We start from the raw sequence: 21693 nt of genomic DNA on the forward strand, positions 1-21693 counted from the left end.
GCTCTTCCTACATATTTCAAGACCCTGAACCTTAAGGCAGCAGCAGGGACAATGAAGTCCCTCCTATTTTAATACAAGACCAGGTTCAAGACCACCTGATGAACATACGCATATATCACACCATGGGACTTGAGGAGTTGCATCCCAGAGTCCTGAGACAATTGGTTGATGCTGCCAAGGCACTTCCAAGGATATTTGAAAAGTCATGGCAGTCAGGCAAAGTCCTCAGTGACTGGGAAAAGGGAAACAGCAAGCCCATTTTTGAAAAGGAAGGAAAGGATGAATGACCCTGGAAAGTCACCCACTAGTGAGTCATACCTCAGTGCCTGGTAAGGTCATGGAACAGATCCTCCTGGACATGTGAAGAAGCATGTGTGATGGGGAATATACATCGCATGAATAAGTCTCTTTAGAGATGCCATGGATTTTAATGAATAACTACATGGGTTACATAAATCCTTTTTTGTGGAGGCAGTGGTCATTACTCTCAGGCCAGCATGGCACAGTTAAAAGAGTGGGGAATGAAAAAAATGCTTGCAAAATCTTCTGAAACCACTTATTTTTGGTAAATTGGCTCTCTGTCTATTTGACAGACTTATGTACTCAAGGAAGATAATATTCCTAAGAGCTACCAACCAAAATGATTGTGTATCCAAGAGTCACAACATACTCTTGGAAGAAGTATGCAGAAAAATCAGCCAGCTGGGGACTTCAAACACAGATGAAAGACGTTTATTACTCCCTTGGGGTTAAAGATTTCAGGTCCAGGTGTCTTGGTGGATCTGGGCATATGCCAGTGTCACAGCCAGAGAAAATATGGACAGTCTTAAAAGCCTTCATGGCTTGGACACACTAATGACTGGTGTTTGTCACCCTAGGGAGTCACTGGAAGAGCAGATGACTGAACTCGAATCCTGTCAATGGCAGGCAGGTGTCCAAACCAACAGATCCATTTTGCTATCTTGAGTGTTTTTTTTAAACTTCTGATGTTTAGAAGAGTTTAGGTTTTAATGCACTGTCCAGGACACCCATGGAAAAGTTGGATACCTTTTGCTGGTTTGGGTTGGGGAAGAGAGGGAAATACAGGACTTTCAGTTTCATCAACCTAAACCAGCCAGGGGTATGTAATTCTCTGTGCAAAAATGTGCTATGGTTTTAGCTTGAAAACAAAAATATAACAATTTTAAATAGAAAAAATTATTTAGATCAAAAAAATTGTGTAGATACAAGAAACAGTTTTAGATAGAATAAGCTATTAAAACCTTCCCTATATTCCATTGCTAGACTGCACACTCTGCACAAACTGGGTAAGGAATTTTCTGTTACTGCTGAGATCTGTAATTAGTGACTTAAAAATTCTATTAAGAAGCCATTATATTTTAAAAATATGTTTTTAGACTATAATCTGAAAATATTAGTATGGCAAAGGCTAGTAAAAATCACTAACCCACAAAGACTCAGATTAGCTAAATTCTCTCTTTACTCCTACTACCTGTTATATCCTACTTTGACCTGGATTGTAAAGCAGGTGAAGTGAGATCTGTGGATTTGTACTGTGCATAGAGCCATGACTATAACATCTGGATTCTACCTCTGATCAAAGAGCAATTGCTTGTGGAATCTGCTTGCACTATAATTGAATATTGCCTACAGTGGATTGCGCTGTACTTGAATTGTCTGGTTTCAGGTTGCCTTGTGCTCAAGCATCTGCTCTTTATTAGCCTACCCCAATCAATTCACAATTCAGCATAGAATTACTGCATTTTGTCTTCTTTTTTTTTTTTTTTTTTTTTTTTCTCATATATTGTGCTACCATCTTCCCTAATTCACAGCAATCATTGATGTAAAATTTCTCAGTGCAGTCCTTTTTTTATCCACAGGCCTTGCTCAGCTGTTGGGCTGTCAAGTCATAGCAATGTCTTAGCTGCAGTTTTCTGCGGCTTTCTTCTAACAAAATTAAATCCTTGTCCATCTGGATGGTATATTTGGCTTGTCTTACTAAGATTTTCTTCTGCCTCTCCGAAGAACTTTAAGAATAGTATTTTTTTTTCATGGAAGGTTTCATCACACAGTTTGGAGCTGGTTACTATCAGATATATACAGTTGTATAACATACTTCACAGCTTGGCCCAACTTTTTGAAGTCACAGATGTTGCTAAATATAAATTTGTAAATGCATATGTATAAATATTTTGCTATTGATGCTGAATCTTGGGACATTTTAATCTCTGGTCAAAACACATAGGTAAACACATATTTAAAAACTACAATGGTGAATATAATTCACATTATCTGGTGAGAATGTCAGCCACCAATTGTGACAGATCCAGCTTTGTTTCTCTTCTGAACAAGTAATAGCCACAAAATTCATGTCTTGACTTCATATCGGACAAAATTAAGATGTTTAAGATGGATTTAAAATGGAAACACTGAGGCCATTAGCTAGGGCAAATAGTACTGAGAATTTATTAAATCCACTTGGTAGTGGACCTATTTGTAAGGAATTTAAAGGACTGTCATATTATATTGGTCTTTCTAAGTGGATATTCCACAATGACCAAGATTTTACTCTCAAAACTGTACTGCATAACTGAGGTTATTTTCTTCTATTACTGCTATTACTTTCTAATTACATTGCTCTATTTCCTCTTTTTCCTTCAGTTTGTTGAATCCTAAAGCACAATCTATAATGATTATGCTGCTTTCACTAACTAATAAGACATACCACTGAGCTGAGGTTCATTAGCTTTATTGCCCTAAAGTTGATAATTTTTTTCATCAGTTCAGTGTAAGTGGGAAAAGTGGGGCTTTTTTCTGTCATTAGGGAAGTGCAAAAAAACCCCTGTGTATATATGCTGAGTGCTTCATCAGCTGGGATTTGCTTCTTGTTGTATTGTTTTCAGCAATACAATTTTTAATTTAGACTGAATAGGGAAGTAAACATAGTCAGCATTTGTAAGACTTTACTGTGTTTGTAAGACCACTATTAATAACCAAACTAATATTTACAGTCCTGACACAATCCACCTAATAAAGTTTCTACTAACATTATAAACATTAAAAGGGACACAATGTAAATATTTAAATCACAGAGATCCTCATCCAGCTTCAGATAGGGTATATGGAGGTGACAGATGCAGACAGTATTTCAGGTCTGATAGCCAGCTTCTGACAGAAGCAAGGCATGACCTAAGTCTGATGAAGAATCAGGAGGGCCCATTTTTCCACCATCTGATAACTCAGTTGTTATGAGCCTCTTGAAAGACATGCAGCATTTTCAGACTTTCAGCTTGGATATCTGAAACTGTCTTAGACACAAACATCTTACAAATCTCTCTGACACCTTCTAATTTTTTTAGCAGCTCTCTTTTGTATTTTCATGCTTCATGGCAAGACATTCTCAGCTGGAGTCACCAATTATCTTGGTGTAGTTTTAACAATACTTTTAGGGGAAAAAATTGTTTTTCAAATGGCTCATGACCTTCACTAAACAGAATGAGTCACACTAACAGATGTGGCAATGCCTGTAACCAGATGTAAACATACTGGTGTCTTGTGACTTCCTGTGCAACACGATTGACTGGCATATGGCTGTTGCCCTATTTGTTGCTCTATTTAAGCAACTGTGCAATCACTATGGCCACTCTAAACACACGCCTGGAAGTTCAATGCAGTGGGCAAAGCTGACAAGTAAAGCATTTCAGAGTGTCTAAGACAGTTACAAACCTCAATTTAATGGAGTATTTGTGATGCGATCTTTAATGCCCCTTCCAATCCACACCATTCCACCATTTACTCATGTGGGGATCCATGAAATGTACTAATAGGAAATAAAGTAAATTTACTCCTGTCATGGATACAAAAATACTATAGAAGTCTGGATTGCTGGAATAATTAGAAAAACTGATAAGTATACAGAAATCAATTCATTCATTGTCAAAGAGGGAGAGACAGTGTAGAAGCAGTAGTGGCCAAGAATTCTCCTTTTCTTCCCCCTGACCTGCCTCCCTCTCTTTCCTGCCTTCTGCCAGCCTCACTCTCCCTTGGCCTCTCAGGTCTTCTTCCCTCACTTTCTCTTCTTCCTGTCTTCCCTGATATAAGGTTTGGACTTTTTCTTCTCATTTTAGAAATATCTGGTATTATACATATAACCCAAGGTCCTCTGTGTACTTATGAAAGACAGAAACTTAACACTCTACTAATTTTCCGTAATTCTCACGATTCCATGCAGTTTCTGACAAAATGACAAATTTTACAGTTATCTCAATACCTAAAAATCCAGTGTCACTTCAATGAAAATGACTACTAAGATGTATTGTATCAGGACCTACGATTTTCCAGCAACTAAAGAGTGACTGTTGGCAAAAATCTGTAATTTTAATATATAATTACTAAATAATTTCTTAATGTTAATACATGTTTTTACCTTTATAAATACTTCCATAAAATCTACAGGTTTTGACAACAGCAAATATAATGGCTAATAATATTGGAAACAGTTAATTAAACTCCTTTTTGGTGCTGAGACAAAGTATAACTGAAGCTTTTCTGAAAGTCTGTTTTCACATCATATTTCATACAGATTAATGCAAACATATATTTTGACATATAAATTTTTTACATGAAATTGAGCAAATATGGAAAGAAGACAAACTATGCTGATTGCTTCTTTTAATTCCTGAGTAAAAATACAGAATCTGAGGCCAATATAATATACTCAGGAAAATCAAGCTGACTAGACATAAGAGGAAAAGAAATTCATAACAGCTCATACTTTTTTAGCACTGAATATAGACTTTTAGAAAAAAACCCAACTATTTGTCAAGTACTAATAGCTACAGAATTGAGGAATGAGTCCTAGTTGCTTTAATCTCTTTAGTTTTGAAATAAAAGGTACACTTTCCACTTCGATTGGAGGCCTCCTATTGTGTCTTTCTGGCTTGGTGAAAGTGCAGAAATGCAGTAGATACTGGTTTTACGTACTTAGTATTTGAGAATCCTGTGCTAGGAAAGGAGTGGCTCAATGCCATCCGCTTTCCCAGGGCAGTTGTAGAGCTTGCTAATGTTCTTGGTGCTGAATCAGTAACTCAAACACTGCAACAGCCATTGTGTTACTGGAACAACTTTGATGTCCTAATAAATGCCAGAAATCACACTCAAGAAGAAACAAAGGATTTTTTTTTTTTTAAGTATCTTTTAGTTTGGCAATAACAGATGAGGTGATTCACAATGATTTGTACTGAAGTTCTGTCAAAATATAAGAGTTCTTTAAAATACATACTAATGCCTTAAATGCACTGAATAACATATTTCACACTGTCATCCCATTGAAATCACCTGCATTCATAGTTATTAGAATTTTCCCTAAGTAAAAATAAATATGTATCCAAGAAGGAAGGGTGTAACACACTCTTTGCAATGTGACTTTAACTATTATAGTTTAATTAAATGAAGTAATAATGAAATTCTGTATTAAAAAAATCTGTCTTTTCATGAAAGTCACATATTCATTGAGAAGATAGCACAGTTCTAACAATAAGCTTGAAATTAATATGGGTTTTATCTTCATATACATTCTAATTTTAGTAATAATTATCTTGCTGGTTCCTTTGAAATCTAGTGCAATATCTCCATTCCAGAGAGGAGAAATTAAATCATTAGGAGAGGAAAAATTTAAAAATAAATGAGCAAATTAGCTAGGGTGTATTCAACTGGATGTATTTAGACAATATTTCTGATTAAAATCTTCTCACTGTGATCCTTCCAATTTTTTTTTCACTTTTTACAGTGCTGAGTACCTCATGAGCTTTGTCTCTGAGCATGACCTGTGCAGAGGTTTTCTCATCTTCAGTTTATAATTAATCTCACTAAAGTTCAACCTGTTTTCAAGAAAGAAAACACTTGAATAGTATTTTAATACTTTCTTAAATCCTCTCTGCTCTCCCTTCCTCACAGCACCACCATATGAAGATACCCTCATAGCTCCTTTTATCTTGTTATTCATCTTTTTCGTATTTATTTAGTGAATATTTGAGTACAGCTCTGTACTCAGAAAATGGCATATGTAAAATCTTTCCTTTGACTTTACTGCTGCTAATCTGCTTTTGATGCTGTAATATCTTACAGTTTTGTCTGATACAGTGTACTTTGCCATTTTTTTATGCATCTCTCTGTATACATTATCACCAGCTGACACACGACTTACGGAGCACTGCTGGTTCCATCTCAACCTCTCCCTTAACTTGTGTCACTTCTGCAAGGAGAAAGTAAACTTTTCACAGGTACTCTTCCTAATCCTTTAGTGTCAGTTTTAAAAACTTAATTTTTAAAAGTGAGTAAAAAGTATTTAAGCTGCCATTCATAGGAGCAGGATTTATTTTTAATATAGCACTTATTGGCTTTTAAATTTGAAAGAATGCTTTTGATTTTCATATGACAAAGTATATAAAAGATGCTGCAATATTTATTTCCACATGTACGCAGCCTAGGTACTCCTCTAGCTGACACAGTTGTATCGTGGAGGTTTTTCTTCATCATGTTATACTGTCTCCTCTTTGTTGTTTCCTTAAGAGTGTTATCTAGGAATTAGGGGCCTAAATATCCTTGAAGCATGGGTCCCAGTAGTTTTCAGCCCTCATACTTGATTTGTAAATCCCTACCCCCAGAGATGTATGAGAACAACTGACCATCAATTTGACCATCAGGGAAGGAGAGAGGGGGACAGGGAGACACCATTGAAACACCCCTAGTCTATGTCTGAGTAGTCAAAAGCATGACTCCACTCTCAGGACAACAGAAAGGAGTTCATTAGCCCCATTAAATGTTCTGAAATTGTCCTAATGTACACTTGGAATTCTTGAACGTGCTGTTACTTGTGTAGCTGCCTGTTTTAATACTCACAGGCAATAAACTCTACAAACTGCCAATTTGGAAACTCTAAGAACAAACAGGAACAGCTTTCAAGAGGCTATTGGAATCCTTGAAAATAAAATGAATGAATAGTTTGGTTTGGTGAGTCTGACAAAATCATGGCTGTAGAGGGCTGTATTTTACTCTTCCAAGTAAATCAGGACAGAGAGAGAGATACCATAGTGAGGGAATGATAGCTTAAAACAGAAGACAGTGCCAACCAAGAAGAAATTATCATCCCTAGATCATGAATAAATTTAATTCAGGAGTTACAGAAACATCCCTAACCATGAAAACAGTAGGGTATTAGAGAAAAAATAGAGGCAAGAAATTTAACAGGTTTCAAGGTGTTCACCTGGTGAATAATATTGTGGGAACGCTTGAGCTATCAAATGACCGAACTTACTGAAAATCCCTTTTTAAAAAAATATTCATTCTGAAGTTTCCTCAGAGAAAATGTCATGGAGACTTGACTCTTCTATTTGGGGAAAATTAGGTTTTCTAGCCAACAACCAAAATTCAATATCCACAAAATTCCAACCATGGCCACATGAATAAAACAGTGCACTGTAATATGTAGTTATCTGCTGTAACAACAGCCCACCACCACAACAAATTTCATGCTTCAAGCACCATACAGCAGCACTGGAGAACAACTCAAACTGCACTGGTAAGTTCACTAAGTCTGCCAAGACCATTCTTTCTTGGTTCTATGTTTTTAGAGATAATCATGTGGTGCTGTAAAGCTTCAGCTAGCACTTAGACTATTTCTGTGTTCATATCTACTGTCTATTTACTGAGATAGAGACTTCATCTCCAAAGAGACAGATAAATAGAATTACACAGTGATTCTAGACAACTTTTGTAGTTAGAATTCTCCACGTTGCTTGACTGTTGAGAAGTTGGGAAGCTTCATCTGTAACCTTAAGTCACTAAGCAATCTGGTCAAAGCCAGCACTATCATGGCTGAGTGAAAATGCTTGGTGGGTTTCAGCAGGCTGGGGAAACTTGAGCTGAGGAACAAAGAGCCCCAGTCATCCTTTTCCAATGTCAATTTACAAGAGTTTTCTAAATTTCTTTATCTAAAGAGAAATTTAAACAAACCTTCATTTAAATGTAAATATTTAATTCCAAAGATTTTGTTACTGTCCAGCTCCTGTTATCAAAAAAAAGCTTGAAAATCTCACTCTCTGAACCACAGCTCAATCCCTTGTCTGAAAATCAGCAAGGCTTATGGATTCTGAAAGAATATGAAATCACACAGAATTTAAATTTGCGACACTTCTTGAAGTGTATGAGTTATTTTCCCCAGGCTGCACAAATATGTATTCTAGTATATCTGATAAGAAAATGTAATTGATGGGTGCTAGTACTAGGAAACTTTGTTCTTTATCAAAATGCTGACCACTGTAACTATTCCAGCTTCAGGGAACTGTGTAATCTTGCTTTCAGTCTAATGCAGATGGGGCCAAGGACTCTTCTGAGAATTAGTTCAAATGAACTGAGTAACATTGTGGCACTTTGAAAATAAAGTGCAGAAGACAAAGTAAGATTTATATTTCAAAGAGAAAGCATATGCAATCCTTACACTGTTCCATATTACATTAGGAATCAATCACAGTCTGCTACTTTTTATATGGTAATTCTAATTTTTGAAACATTTATTAGCAAAGTGAATTTCATAAGTAGGCAGTTTTCCTCTTTAGTGATGTTTAGATTTTCCATTAAAGGCAATTAGTTCCCTGCAAATAGGTAAATAAGTACCCTCCAGTGACTACCTGACAAACTGAAACTGCTCTAAGATATTGCATTAGAAAAAAACCTTCTTATAAGGAACGTACATTTGCAGCCAGAATTGAAATGGGGTTGGATTAGAGGAATTAAAAAAAGAGAGCTTCAAGGATCCCTTGATGAGTACCGATGCTCCTCCCACACTGAGCAGAGCCTACCCACCTCTTTTAAATAACCATCTCCTTACACAAACTGAGCCACCAGATGACACAACTGGTGGCTCTACTTGCCAAAAGAACTTACTGATATAAACATCAGATCAGGATTCAAAGAGTCATATCTTTGTGTTCTTTATATATGTGTTGCTTCAGAGAGAAATCATCTGCAAACTTCTTGAATGGTAAGCGTAATATAGTTTTTGCTCAAATTCCGTCACTCAAATTTTTGTTGGGCCTATTTTTCTTTTGCTTTTAGGGAGACGTTTTTTTGTTGTTAAAAATACAATGTAGATTTTTTTTCTTGAATTCATGTTGAAATGTAAATTTGGCATAATTTCAGCTAACTGAAAAAATGTATATACATATTTTAGTTGATTTTCATAATTTTACAGGCAGGAAAATGCAAGTAATATACAAATAATATTAAATCCTTTCATGTTCAGTATGGACTTTTCATTTCTTTTTATTGGCAAAAGTCTTCCACCAATCTGTTTTTTTTTTCTTTTTGACCACCAGGCATTACTTTCCCCAGTTTATCCATATAAAAAACCCCATTCTAAGTATTGTACTTACCTTAGTTGTAGATACTAACTCTATTTCCAAGTGATGCTTGTAAAAAATGAAGTATTTAATTAAATACGCGTTGAATAGAATAAAATAGACTACTACTGATGAGAGTCTAGTCATAGCTTTATATCCACTAAATATGAAACAGAAAATATATTTCAAACAAATACCCATAGCTATTCCACCCAATAAGCCTACATAACTTAATCTTAGGCAATAAGACACAATGTCTGACTGATTTTGACTTAGCTACCACCATTCAGTTAGGACAGGAAGGGCCAGGGCTTGTGGAAATCAAGTCAATAGTCAAAAAGTCTTAAAGAAGAGCTAAAATACTCAGTAGTGTACTTACAGTAGTTTTGTTATTTTTCCCTATTTCTTCTTTCTTGAATTATATTTGTTTAAATTGACTAATTTAAAACAAGACTATATATTTTCAAATTTTTTTTAGATCCATGCATGTGAGCATCATTTTTGCTTCATTATATATGTAACCATTTTCAAGAGAATGTTTTTTTTCATTATAAAATAATATCTATATATAGCTTATTTGCACTATATAACATACCTTTTAATAAAGTTAATTTTTGATAAGTCTTCTTTTTCTAACCTGGTAGAAATATATTCTAATATACCAAAAGTTATTTTTCATGATTTCAGTGCAATTGCATGAGCAATTCATTAAGAAGAAATAAAAGTGATACAGAAAACTTGCAAAACACATTATTGATATTTGATATTGATATATTGGTATAAAGAAGAAAAGACCTGAGATATAATCTGACAGCAAAAATAGAAATTGCACTCTATTTTGAAGAAAAAAATAATATATATATTTCATTGTAGTTATAGTAGTCTGTGATGATCCATAGAAATAATTTACTGAAGATTTCCAGTGTTGCCTGTTTCTGTAAAATAGCTTCAATTTATTTTTCCTAATTACTTAAACAAGAGGATCAAGTTAACCACTGGAAAGTTAGGATCCACATCTCTCTTTAGATACTAGAAACCATGGAAGTGCTTCCAAAAAATGTGTGTCCCTAAGAAAGTTACAGAATTAAGCAAATCATCTTTGTTCAAAAAAAGAGAAAGTATAGTCAGCAGAAGTTAAGAGGAAGACAGACTTTGGATGGATAATATGCACAGAAAGAAAGTAATGTCAGAGGAAGAGAAGAAAGAGGGATTAAGTAGACTTGAAATATAAAGACAGAAGCCAAGGGAGAAAAGAGAGATAGTACGAAGGATACAGAAATGGTCATAGAAATGATTTTGAAATGCCAGCATTTATATTGGAGATCGTGTGTGCTGTTGCTTTATTAATGCTCTACTAATGCTACTTTTCCATGTTTGAGGTTGTCACTGTTCTTTTTCTATATTTGCAAACTGGTGGCAGGACAATCATCCATGACACTATCCAACACTAGTTCCGAACAACTATGAGCATGAGAAAGTTTGAGTGCTCTCATTTAGCAGTGAAATGTACACTGCACTCTGAGGAAATATATAACAAAATGGGGGAATTCCAAGCCAGTGAGGTTAAAATTTGCTGCACATTTGCATTAGAAAATAATGTATGTGTGGAAAAATTCAAGAAAATTATAAATAATGCAGTTTATATAATTGCGGTAAGAAATTATTCCTACTTATTTTGTCCTTCTCTTACTGCATATGGTAAAGACCAGTACATCCCAATAGACCTACAAATTTCTAGGACACATTCTGGCAGGTCAGTCATTTCAGACAGTCATTTTAAACACCTCTCACCTCTAAAGACATTCATCAATAACAGTTCAACATTAGTAACCACCAAAGACTGTATCTTTGGAAGAACAAATGTAGTCTAAGGCTCTTTGCAGGGACAAAGAGAGAGAGTAGAAGTTGCATGATTAAGATGTCTTTGTGGAGGACAGATTTGGCTGGATGGGATGTCCATAGGAGAAAAGGATTTCCAAAAGGACAAACTAATGAATTAAAAGCGACATTGCAATGAGGATGCTGTGTTCCCTGACAGGCAGCAAATATACTAAGGAGGAAAGTTCTATGGGTGCATATTAGGACAGCAGTGAAGATGTATATCACACACCTGCTGAGGAAAGACCAAGTAGCACTAAGAAATAATGTTTCTGAATGTATTACTGGTCATCAAGAATGTGCTTGAATTAGATTGCAGATGGGATTTGAACTTCCAAAATGCAGGACTGTCCTGCCCCAAATATACCCTTGTCTAAATCTTACGTGTATAAATCTCCTAAAGCACCTGTATCTTCAATCTGATCAGCTGAAGATGTCTCTGGTCTTTGTAGAAGGTTTAGATTTGATGCCTTTAAAGATCCCTTCCAACAAAAACTAATATTTAGTTTGAAATATTTTATTATCAAAAGTCTCCCTTTTTTTCAGATATGGTACAACTAAAGGTATATCTTCACAATCTCCAAAACCAAAATAATTCGTTCAAAATAAGCAGTTTAAAGCATATATTCCATGCCTCAGTCTCATTGGACTGAGTAATCAGAAAGTTTCGGAAGCCTGATAATTCAGCTTTCCCCAAATTTAATGGTTAGAGAACACCCAAGATGTAGTTCCCCACTTCACAGCTGGTTTCCGCATCTGGTCAGTGGTAACTAAATATAAAAACACAAAACCAGTGCTGAAGGCAGGGACGAGAAGGTGAGTTTTCCACTGTGCTGGAGAATCAAACACCAGCACCTTGACCCAGACAGCCCCTGTCTGTACATTGGCACAGTTCCAATGGTAGGAGAATAAAGCATCACTACCAGAAAGCCAGCTGCTGTTCGGTGACCATGATTGTTTCTATTATGAAGCAGAGAGAATGTTTTAATCTCTTTAGTTTTAGGGACACATATGATGCCTGCCATGTAAGCAGTCCTCCTCTTGTTTAAAAGATGGTTTGCAAGAGATGGCTCAGCCCCCAACTTCACAGGAGGATTACTGTCTGAAATGGGCACCTCGGGTACCCTCACCTCTACACGCTCCTCTCTGAAGCATCCAGCCCTCCCAGGGACAAGGGCTTACGGTCACTTTTGCTACCATATCCCCAAAATTCTTCTAGATCCAGCAGAGTGCTCTTGTCTAGGAGCTAATTTGAAGCCAATAGTTGCTTCATTAATTGATGGGCTGCACTGGATGCCTTTAGGAATTATCCTTACCAAGAATGTTCTGATGGAGTGGCACTTGCTTATTACAATAGCTATTAACCATAAAATCAATTTATACATCCTTTCAAGTCATAGATTTACTCTACAGGCCTCTACTTAAATTTCTTCTTGTCCAAAATAGTAAGACTAGGACTCAAAATCTGCAAGATATTATTTCATAACATATTTTGTCATTAGAGAAAAGAAGACTCGGCAGTGTAATAAAATGAATTATTGTTTTCTATATCCTCTTTTTTTTTTGTAATTAGGCATGTAACAAACCTGTCAATAACTTAAATTGTTCTGCTGAGCATAGCAGCATATTCATTACTACAGCAAAATCTCAAGTACAAAGAATGCAATGAAAAATCCATTAGACATAAGTGTAAAGTGTTAATCAAATTGATCTCACTTGTTTGACAATGACAGTAGCATTTTTTTCCCCACTGTAAGTACAAATATGTTTCTGAAAATTTGTAGGAGAAAATGCATCCTTGCTTCTTTAGGAAGCAACTAAGATTAATTTCTGAATGGCCATAATCAATATCTAAAGTAGCATCATGACTTCATTTGGCTTACTGAATTAAGCTGATTCACAAAATCCTAACCATCATTTTACACATCATAATTTATATAATACTAGTGCCAAATAAATCACTTCCAAAGTAAAAAACATACAGTACATCCTTTTCATTACTGCCACTTGCCTGAATTTATGGTTCCTGGGTCTGAAAAATTAACAAAATTGAAGTACTGCGTTATTCAGGCTCCAGGATTCTAATGGTGCATATTTACTGTATATACAATTTAATTATTAAACAATCATATTTTTAATGAAATGCTGTGGTATGATTACCCTTAGTGAATTTTGCTTGTACTAATGGATCCACTTCTTCCATTAGCAAGATCATGTTTGAAATAAAATGGTATCAATGTATTTTAATCCACTCTAGGGAAAAACAGCTGTATGAAAGGTTACTCTTCGACTGCTTCTGTGAATTAGTTCCTTATGTCAAATTATTATGCAGAAATAAAAGCTGTGGTCAGCCCACTTGAAATTCCATTTGAATCCTACTGGGAATGGAAAACCTTTGTACTATTTTTCATACTCTGAACATTCTTCTGAACATTTACTAGAAGACTAAAATGTAGCAGCAATTTTAAAAGAAGGAAGTAGCATTATCAGATTCAAGAAAATTAGTAAAGCTATGGTTGGTTGAGGTTCATGACTTTTGTTGTTTCACAGCATTTCTCTGGCTCCAATTTAGGGGATTTTAAAAAGAAATGGATGATAGTTTTACTAATTCTTACTGATATTGCAGTGACAGTTCTATTTCCAGATAATGATTCTTACAGAAAACAGCATTTATTTTCCTTATACAATACTCAGATGCTGAGTTTGATTTCTCATAAAGAGGACTGTGAGCAACAGAAAAGTCAGGGCCAGACAGGGAATTCAGAGGGATCTCACACAGGAAGGTGAACATTCTCACCAACTGGGCTGCTCCTAATCGAGGCACCATGGAAATAATGGGAAACACAGAGATCTCCTCCAGCATTGTAATCCCAGGTCACATAATTAGAATCTCTGCAGGCACTTATGCGTAGCTTTCTTGAGTATAGCTTTCTTGTTATGGTATAAATATCCCTGTTCCTTCTGGTCACAATTAATGATGATGTAGCAACAAACACATACCTTAATGCACTGCTGTTGAACATTTGCAATACCATTTGCAATACAGCAGCGTGTGAGGGGAAGAAAGTTTTTGCCTCATTTTTTAGTGTTGCCTGAAAATTGACAGAAAAGAGGGTTTATATCACAAGCACTTTAACCCACCCACTTAGTCTTAGAACTATTTAGCTTTATGGTCTTAAGACTACTTAGTTAAGGATTTGTAGTTTCAGCAACTTACAACAAACAATTCTGGAGTTACAGGCTCAAAATAACAACATCAAAATAACAAACAGCATTTGTAGAGAGAATTCTGGTGTTATGCACACCTTCTCTGAAGGAATCAGCAAGCAAAAAAGGTACAAATTATGCCAGGCTTAAGTGGATTTGGGAAAGTTTTACAAAAAGGTCCCTCCTTGCAGTCTTTTAATGAAACTAAACTATCAGAGGACAGGCAAGAAGGATTTTCTGAATTTGGTTAAGCCTTCAAAAATATGAGTAAGAATACAACTTTGTAAAGCAAGGATGTTCCTTGGAATCCCTTAAAGTCAGCAATGATATAAAGGTGCAAAAACATTCCGGTGACTTTGAAAGCACTACTGAATTTTCAGAATGACCAAAAACACAGATGATTGTAGCAGATCCCAAAAGATAGGTTATATAGTAATGAAATGACAAATGAAATTCAGTGTTGAAAAATTCTAGGTGAGTACCCATAAGAAAAATAACCCTGACTATCTTCATATGAGTGTGTACCTGAATGCTATTTATTGATACCATCACCAGTTGGAAAAGGGATTGTGCTGGAGAAAATTTCTATGGAAACTTAGCTCAGTGGCATTCAAAAAAAACCTCAAATGTATTTGCAAACATTTATGAGGGGAATGAGGAAAAAATCAAACAATGAATACTACTGCTTGAATATACTTTAACATGTAAGTCTTCCCATTCCACTTCTAAAGGAACAAGGAAAAGTTTCAGCGTAGTAGGATGCGGCTATTCAGAGATAGAAAGTGGCATCTATAAGAAGGAAAACCGCATCTACAAGGCCCCATCAATGAGCAAAGTGCTGGAAGAACTTTGAGAATTAATGTGCACTAATAGAGATGGGAAAAAATGGAGAAAAATGCTCCATTTTTCAAAACAAAAACACTAGGGACCACTAAGTGGTAAAAGAAAAGTTTTGTTGGTTTTTTTTTCAGAAATATATAATGAATTTATGGCACTTAGTGCCACAGGATGCTGTGGCACAGACAATATAAAAAGGATTTGAAAAGGGAATGAGCAGAATAATGGACACTTGCTTGTTGACAGCTATTAAATAGGCTGTACGGGGTGTGACACTTGGTTTTGGCAGTTCTTAAGATGCCGCTTGCCATAAACCATGAAAACACAGGCAAAAAAATAATCTCCTGTGGCTCCTACTGCTTTTCCTAACCCTCTGCCCCTTCCACTACCTGACCTTCGGCAGGGCTACTCATCCCAAGTTAAGTAAATTGTTAGTTCCCCGAGCTACACACATTTCCGTAAAGACTGACTCAGCTACAGGCTCTTTAGGATTAACCCTTTGGAACACTTCATGCTACATCTTTCTGTACTCTTCCTACAGCTTTCCTACACCTGCCCGAACTGTCTGGTCAAACGAATTCTGCAAAAAAAAAAAAAAAAAAGTTATGGCTACATAGAGAGGCTAATAGCAGATAACTCGAGCCGCTCCTTTAGGGGCGGGAGGGCAATGTAGGGGCAGGCACCACTGGTTTAGCCCACGGCTCCCGACGGGCACAGCCGGAGCTGCCCGCCCGCGCTGGGAGCCGCCGCCCGCCGGGATGCCCGCCCCGGCGGGATGGCCCCCCCCTGCCTTCCCCTCTTTCCCTGCCTCCCCTGCTTCCCCCGCTGTCCCTGCCTCCCCTGCTTCCCCCGCTTTCCCCGCCTCCCCGCCGCCGGGCTGGCCGTCAGTGCTGTGTCGCCTCGCAGGTCGGCGGAGCGGCCGGGGCGGGCGCTGCTCGGAGCCGGGCGGGCGGGCGGCATGAAGCGCTCTCTGCTGCGGCTCTGCCGGCCGCGGGAGAAGGCGGCCGCGGCCAGCGCCTACCAGGGCGTCGTGTGCGAGGCGGACGCCGCCTCCGTGGCCTCGCAGGATGTCTTCAAGGTGCGTGCCGAGGGGCGGCGGGCCCGGGCGGGACACGGCGGTGGCGGTGGAGGGTGAGGGGGGCCGGGCGCGGAGGGTCCGAGCAGGAGCTGGGCCGGGGTTGTGGGGTCCTGTCCCGAGGGACCGCCTGTCCGCTCGCTCAGGGCACCGGAGGGAGGGCGGTGCGGGGTGGGGCAGGCTGGCAGTGCCCTGGCCCTGCGGTGTGAAGGCACAGGACACGGGTGTTGTGTGGCACGGGAGGAGAGCGGGCGAAGGAGCGTGTGGGCAGGCTGCTGACACACAACACACATTCCCGGGCACAGAGGGACCCCCTCTTAGAGGGAAGCCGTAGTCATGATGGAAATGATCATCTTAGCAAAAATGACCCGAAAGAGAAGTTTAGAAGCACTGGAACTGTTACGAAGGGAACGGGAACCATCAGTGCAACCCACAAAGGTGATAATGCAGCCGGGAAGGACATAGTATCTTCCCATCTTTAATAGAGAACAGGGTGAGAAGTCATCTATTTGTCTTGCTGCTAGGGAGTCTAGACCAAACTTTAGTGAAGCCTTTTTTAAGCATAAGAATAATTAAGCAGAGGAAGAGTTTTCTTACAGGACGGAAGATTTGGATAACTTTGGAGATTTTTGCCAGCAGGCTAAACAAATTTGACAAAGTTTGTAGATGGGTTTAAATACCTCCTGAGGTCATTTCCATTCACATATGTTTTCTGTGTGCTGGCTGTAGACCTGAGCAACACCTCTTCAGCAAAATACGGCTTGTCACTCTGATGAGCGATCTGTCACTACAGAGCTGTTCAGGCACAGGGCAAGGGAGCTGCTGCTGTTTAAAATAGCTTGCTTTGCTGTTTTTAACTAACCCAAGTACCGGGAACACCTGACTTCTTTCTTCCTTATTTTGTTAGTGAAACACCGCAGTATTGGCTGATAGATCTTACTTTTGTTGATAGAAATTATCATCATGCCACATTTTGCCTTACATTAAGAAATAAATCAAGTGTTAAAAGTGGAAAAATGTGGTCTAGATCAATAGAAATAATAAAGGTAGAATGTTAGAAGGAATAGAAAATACTAGGCTCTCTAATAAGGTTTTCTTAGACAGCTTTTTGGTGTTTTTGAAGTGCACAGATACTGCATGTGTAATTGAGCTTTTACTTTTGTGACAGTTGATTGATTTTAAATATCCTTTCCACAACATCACAGGTTTTCAATTCACTTTCTCTGATTGCACTTTTGAAGCAGAGACCGGCCCTGTATTTGGCCTCAGTCTTACAAATGTTTAAACACATTTGTGACGTTATTGACATGAGTAACCTCACTGAGGTCAGTGGGACTGTTCAGCTAAATGAAGCTAAACACGTGCTCGAGCACATGAATGGGCTGCCCTGTAATGTGTATTTGCTTAAGGGTGGCAGAAATTGTTGAGTCTTTGCGACTCAGGGGATCCTGGAGAGCAAAGTTTTCCTTTTCTTTTCCAGGTGTAAAGGGAGCAGTGATTTTAGGGAATTCCCTTTTTTTATTCTTTGCTTGCTTACACCCCATTTGAAGGTTTACTTTATTTTAAATAAGCATCTTTCTCCTCTTTTTTCCACCCAATGTAGTTGAACAATTTTTCTTTTTTATTCTTTTAATTTTTAGTATCTGTTTCTTAAATTCCTGCCCGTTCTATGCAATCATGTTATTCTGTCACTTTTCTTTACATAGAAATATGAGGTTTGAATAACTTTAACAAAAATATTTGGAGAATATTGTAAAATAATAATCAGCAGAGCTTCCACAGTGAGCTTTGGTTGTAAAGCACAGTACCTGGAATTTATCAAGCTGTCAGTAGGATCACTGGGAAGATATTGAGTTTTTTCAGGCTGAGATAATAGTTTGATGTTCTAAGCATGCTGCTGAAATTAAAAAAATATATATTATATATTAAAAAATATATTCCTTTCTCTGACTAAGAACATCACAGAAGCCCAATGGCTGAACTTGAAAGCCAAGGACACAGTATCAGTTTCTGTAAAAAGATCTAAAAAAGGATTTTATCAAGATTATTCATTTTCCTCTCTGTTGAATTCATTTTACATGGCCACTGCAAGAAGGAGTATAAAAGCATGTGATGAATTTGCTTTTTTGAGATTTCCCATGTTGAAGGAATGATCTTGATCTCACTACAGAAGAGAAAACAGTGTATTCAAGATGATTTTCAGTTTTGTTCATTTTGCACTGTTTCTCATCTGCATCTTATATTGCAGCCAGTTAAACCAGTAACCAATCAGAGTGTCACTGTTGGCTAAATCTGATCAGGATTTGTGAACTTCTGTATGAGCCCAAACAATTGGGCGGGAGTTACTGGGCGGTAACATGCCCACAAAAACACATTATGGCATTGCTAACTTCCTGCCTTTTAGGAGAATGAGAAAATGAGAGTGGTTTTACCCAAAACAGGTTATTTCAGACGGAAGTGCCTGTAGGCTAAGGAGCTTCATTAAGAAGAATCGTTCTGGGCTTACAAAAGTGGATGAATTAAATGCCACCCCCCTGCATCACGCTGCGGAAGGAGGACAAATAGAACTAATGCAGCTGATCATAGATGATTCTTCCTCTGAAGGTAACATGCATTTTATGAACTACTTTATTTCGCACAATAAAAAAGACAGGACTGATAAGTGTTATCTCCATTTATAGATTCAGATATAATTCAAACTGTCTGCCACAGTTTGCCCTGCCTCAGGTGTGGTTTGGGTCACTCTTGTTATGTAGGACGGTTTTCTCTCTAATGTAGTGGATCAATATGTCTTGCTTTGTTTGGCACTCAGTTATGTAGTCTTCAGATGTGAGAAAGAAAACGGCAATGACTGAACAGAAGACTTTCATTCTTCCTTATTCATGTTATGTGTCTCTTATACAATAAGCATTGTGAGCTACATTGGACTCCACTGATAGACCGTATGCTACTGAATAAACCTACAATGGCCCTGAAAAGTCATCTTCAGTTTTCAAGCTCAAAATGTCTGTGTAGAACAGACCATTTTTATAACTGGTGTGAACTGATTTACTTTTGTGTTCTGAAGGGGAACAGAGTTATGATCTTTAATTTTCCTACAGTTTGCAAGCACTTATTTGTTACCTTTTATTTTGGTTATTTGAACCCATTTATTCTGTGCAGCCTCTAAAGAAATAGCTGCAAAGTCAAATAAAATAGGAAAAAGAAAAATCAAGGAGAGAGGTAAATCAAGTAACTCTTGAGTGAGGAAATCATGTATAATAATGGGCAGTAAATAGACAGGCGTTTCACCATTCCTATTCCTCTCACCAGTACTGTATATTCAGCACAATATTTAATCCATTTAACACAATCACTGCATCTCATGAAATCTTTTCCTTTCCTTTTCCAAAGAAATGCAGTACCACAGACAGCACTAAACCTGACACTGGAGGTACCTTTTTCTCTTTTTCAGCGCAGTCAGAACATCTGATGGTTTTGCTTTGGTTTTTGTTTTGTTTTCCCTCCTTTGACCTAGTATTAAATGTGATGGATTCTTCTGGAAATACCCCACTGCACTGGGCCACAAAGAAAAACCAGGTTGAAAGTGTTCGTTTGCTTCTCAGCAGAGGAGCAAATCCAAACATTCTCAACTCCAACATGATGGCACCTTTGCATATGGCTGTTCAGTCCCTGCACAATGAAATTGTGAAGGTAAGTCTAAAGTCCATGTAAATATAACACACTTGATAAGTAGCTCAGGCAGCAGCAGTGTGTACAGCACCAAGGCTTTGTTGATAGGTGCCACCATATCTCCTCATGCGCTTTCTTGGGTGAGCAGGATGTGTAACACGATGCCTACAGAAATGTTGGTGTCTTCTTAGCACTGCCAGTAGAAAGTAACTTACTGATTTGTAGAAATACTGATGTTTGTGCTGTGATAGTAGTCCTTATGTTTCACAGAAAATGCTTTTCGATTTTCCAGACACATGGAACTTTCTTGTGTTTAAAAACACTAAACAGTGTGCTTTTTAAAATGGGAACTTCATGTAGGCATGCGTCTTTCAAATTATAATGCTCCATTTCTGGTTTTTTTTTTACAATTGTATAGGGTGTCTTGGAAGTATTAACATTCTTGCAACTAGTGCATTTTTTAAATAAAAAACAGATTAAAACTAGTCAGAAAGCACAGTTCTTAGAACCAACATTGTAATAATCAATTGAATGGTAGCAGAACTAAATCTTCAATTAAAAATCACAAAAGTATATTGTAAAGAAATTACTACGTTGTCCGTGCTGAACCTTGCAAAACAGCAATTTTAAGCAGAAAATTTTTTAACCGTTTGTCTAAGTGCAATGAGAATTTTTGCACGTCATATGCAGCATACGGTTAGAATTTTAAAATTTTTAAAGTTCTTTAATTTTTTAGATGAATACAACCTTAAAATTGCAACACTTCCTTTTCTCTTTAAATTTATCTCTTTTTCTAGTTCGTCCATGCAAAAGAAAGAAACGCATGTATTCAAGACTAAATGTTCTTTGAAATAGGTTCAGCATCCTCAAATCTTTATAAAGTCTATATTTATTTTGAATTAAGAACAATAAAATCTAAAATCAGTGACATTTTTTAAATGGGCTTTTTATCAGCCTCTGTGCTTTGGTTCTTGACTAAATCTGTGCTCTCATTTTTTCTTCACTCTGTTGTTTATTCAAACCAATTCTCCCTTGGTTTTTATTGCCAAATTGCCTGAGAGTGATTAAGTGCACCAGTTCCTCTAGCACAGAAAAAATAAATAACTGAAATTACTGAAAGACAATGAAATAAATATCTAGCTAGGGGACTAAATAAGCCAGTGTGCTCACGATGATTTCCAGATCCTTTGCTTCTCAAAAAGTGCTGGAATTAGTCATAGAGATAATTGATGATACTGATGGTTCAGTGTCAGTTGTTAACATAGAGATGAAGCAGGATTTCAGGACTGCAAGGTCCCAATTTTCATCAAGACCCATCTCCTCTCATTTTACTGTTCAACTGAGCAGATTCCGAAACATTGCCACTTGCCATGGAATTTTCTGTTGAAAGCTTCAATTAAAAATCCCTATCTGCAATGTGCTACAGAAAATACTTTCTCCCATTATTGAGAAATTGTTAAATCAGACTTTCAAATTCTTTGCAGTTATGTGCAGAGTTTAACTTAGTTGCCTGGCTGCTCACTGGAAGGAATTGTACTTCATACCTGTTCATATCTGCATTTTTCACCAGCATATTTTGGCATTCTCCTGCATTTTTCCCCTCATCTGCCAATGCATTGTGAGCTT

The 21693-nt window shown here is 37.4% G+C and overlaps 1 protein-coding gene across 2 annotated transcripts in view; it reads left to right on the plus strand.

Annotated features, from left to right (window-relative positions):
* The first annotated feature begins 15460 nt into the window (after positions 1-15460).
* The window catches only part of TRPA1 (transient receptor potential cation channel subfamily A member 1), a 32100-nt gene continuing 25867 nt past the window's right edge, over positions 15461-21693 (plus strand). The window contains exons 1-4 of one of the 2 annotated variants that reach the window (XM_063392636.1): positions 15461-16167; positions 16206-16398; positions 18837-18999; positions 19913-20088. In XM_063392636.1, the coding sequence (XP_063248706.1) occupies positions 16079-16167; positions 16206-16398; positions 18837-18999; positions 19913-20088 (621 nt within the window). In that variant the 5' untranslated portion in view covers positions 15461-16078. Of the gene's footprint in view, positions 16399-18836; positions 19000-19912; positions 20089-21693 lie in introns of both variants that reach the window. The other variant, XM_063392628.1, reaches the window with a different exon arrangement.

The sequence above is a fragment of the Prinia subflava genome, chromosome 1, assembly GCF_021018805.1.
Source record: "Prinia subflava isolate CZ2003 ecotype Zambia chromosome 1, Cam_Psub_1.2, whole genome shotgun sequence".
In the NCBI taxonomy this organism is placed as follows: domain Eukaryota; kingdom Metazoa; phylum Chordata; class Aves; order Passeriformes; family Cisticolidae; genus Prinia; species Prinia subflava.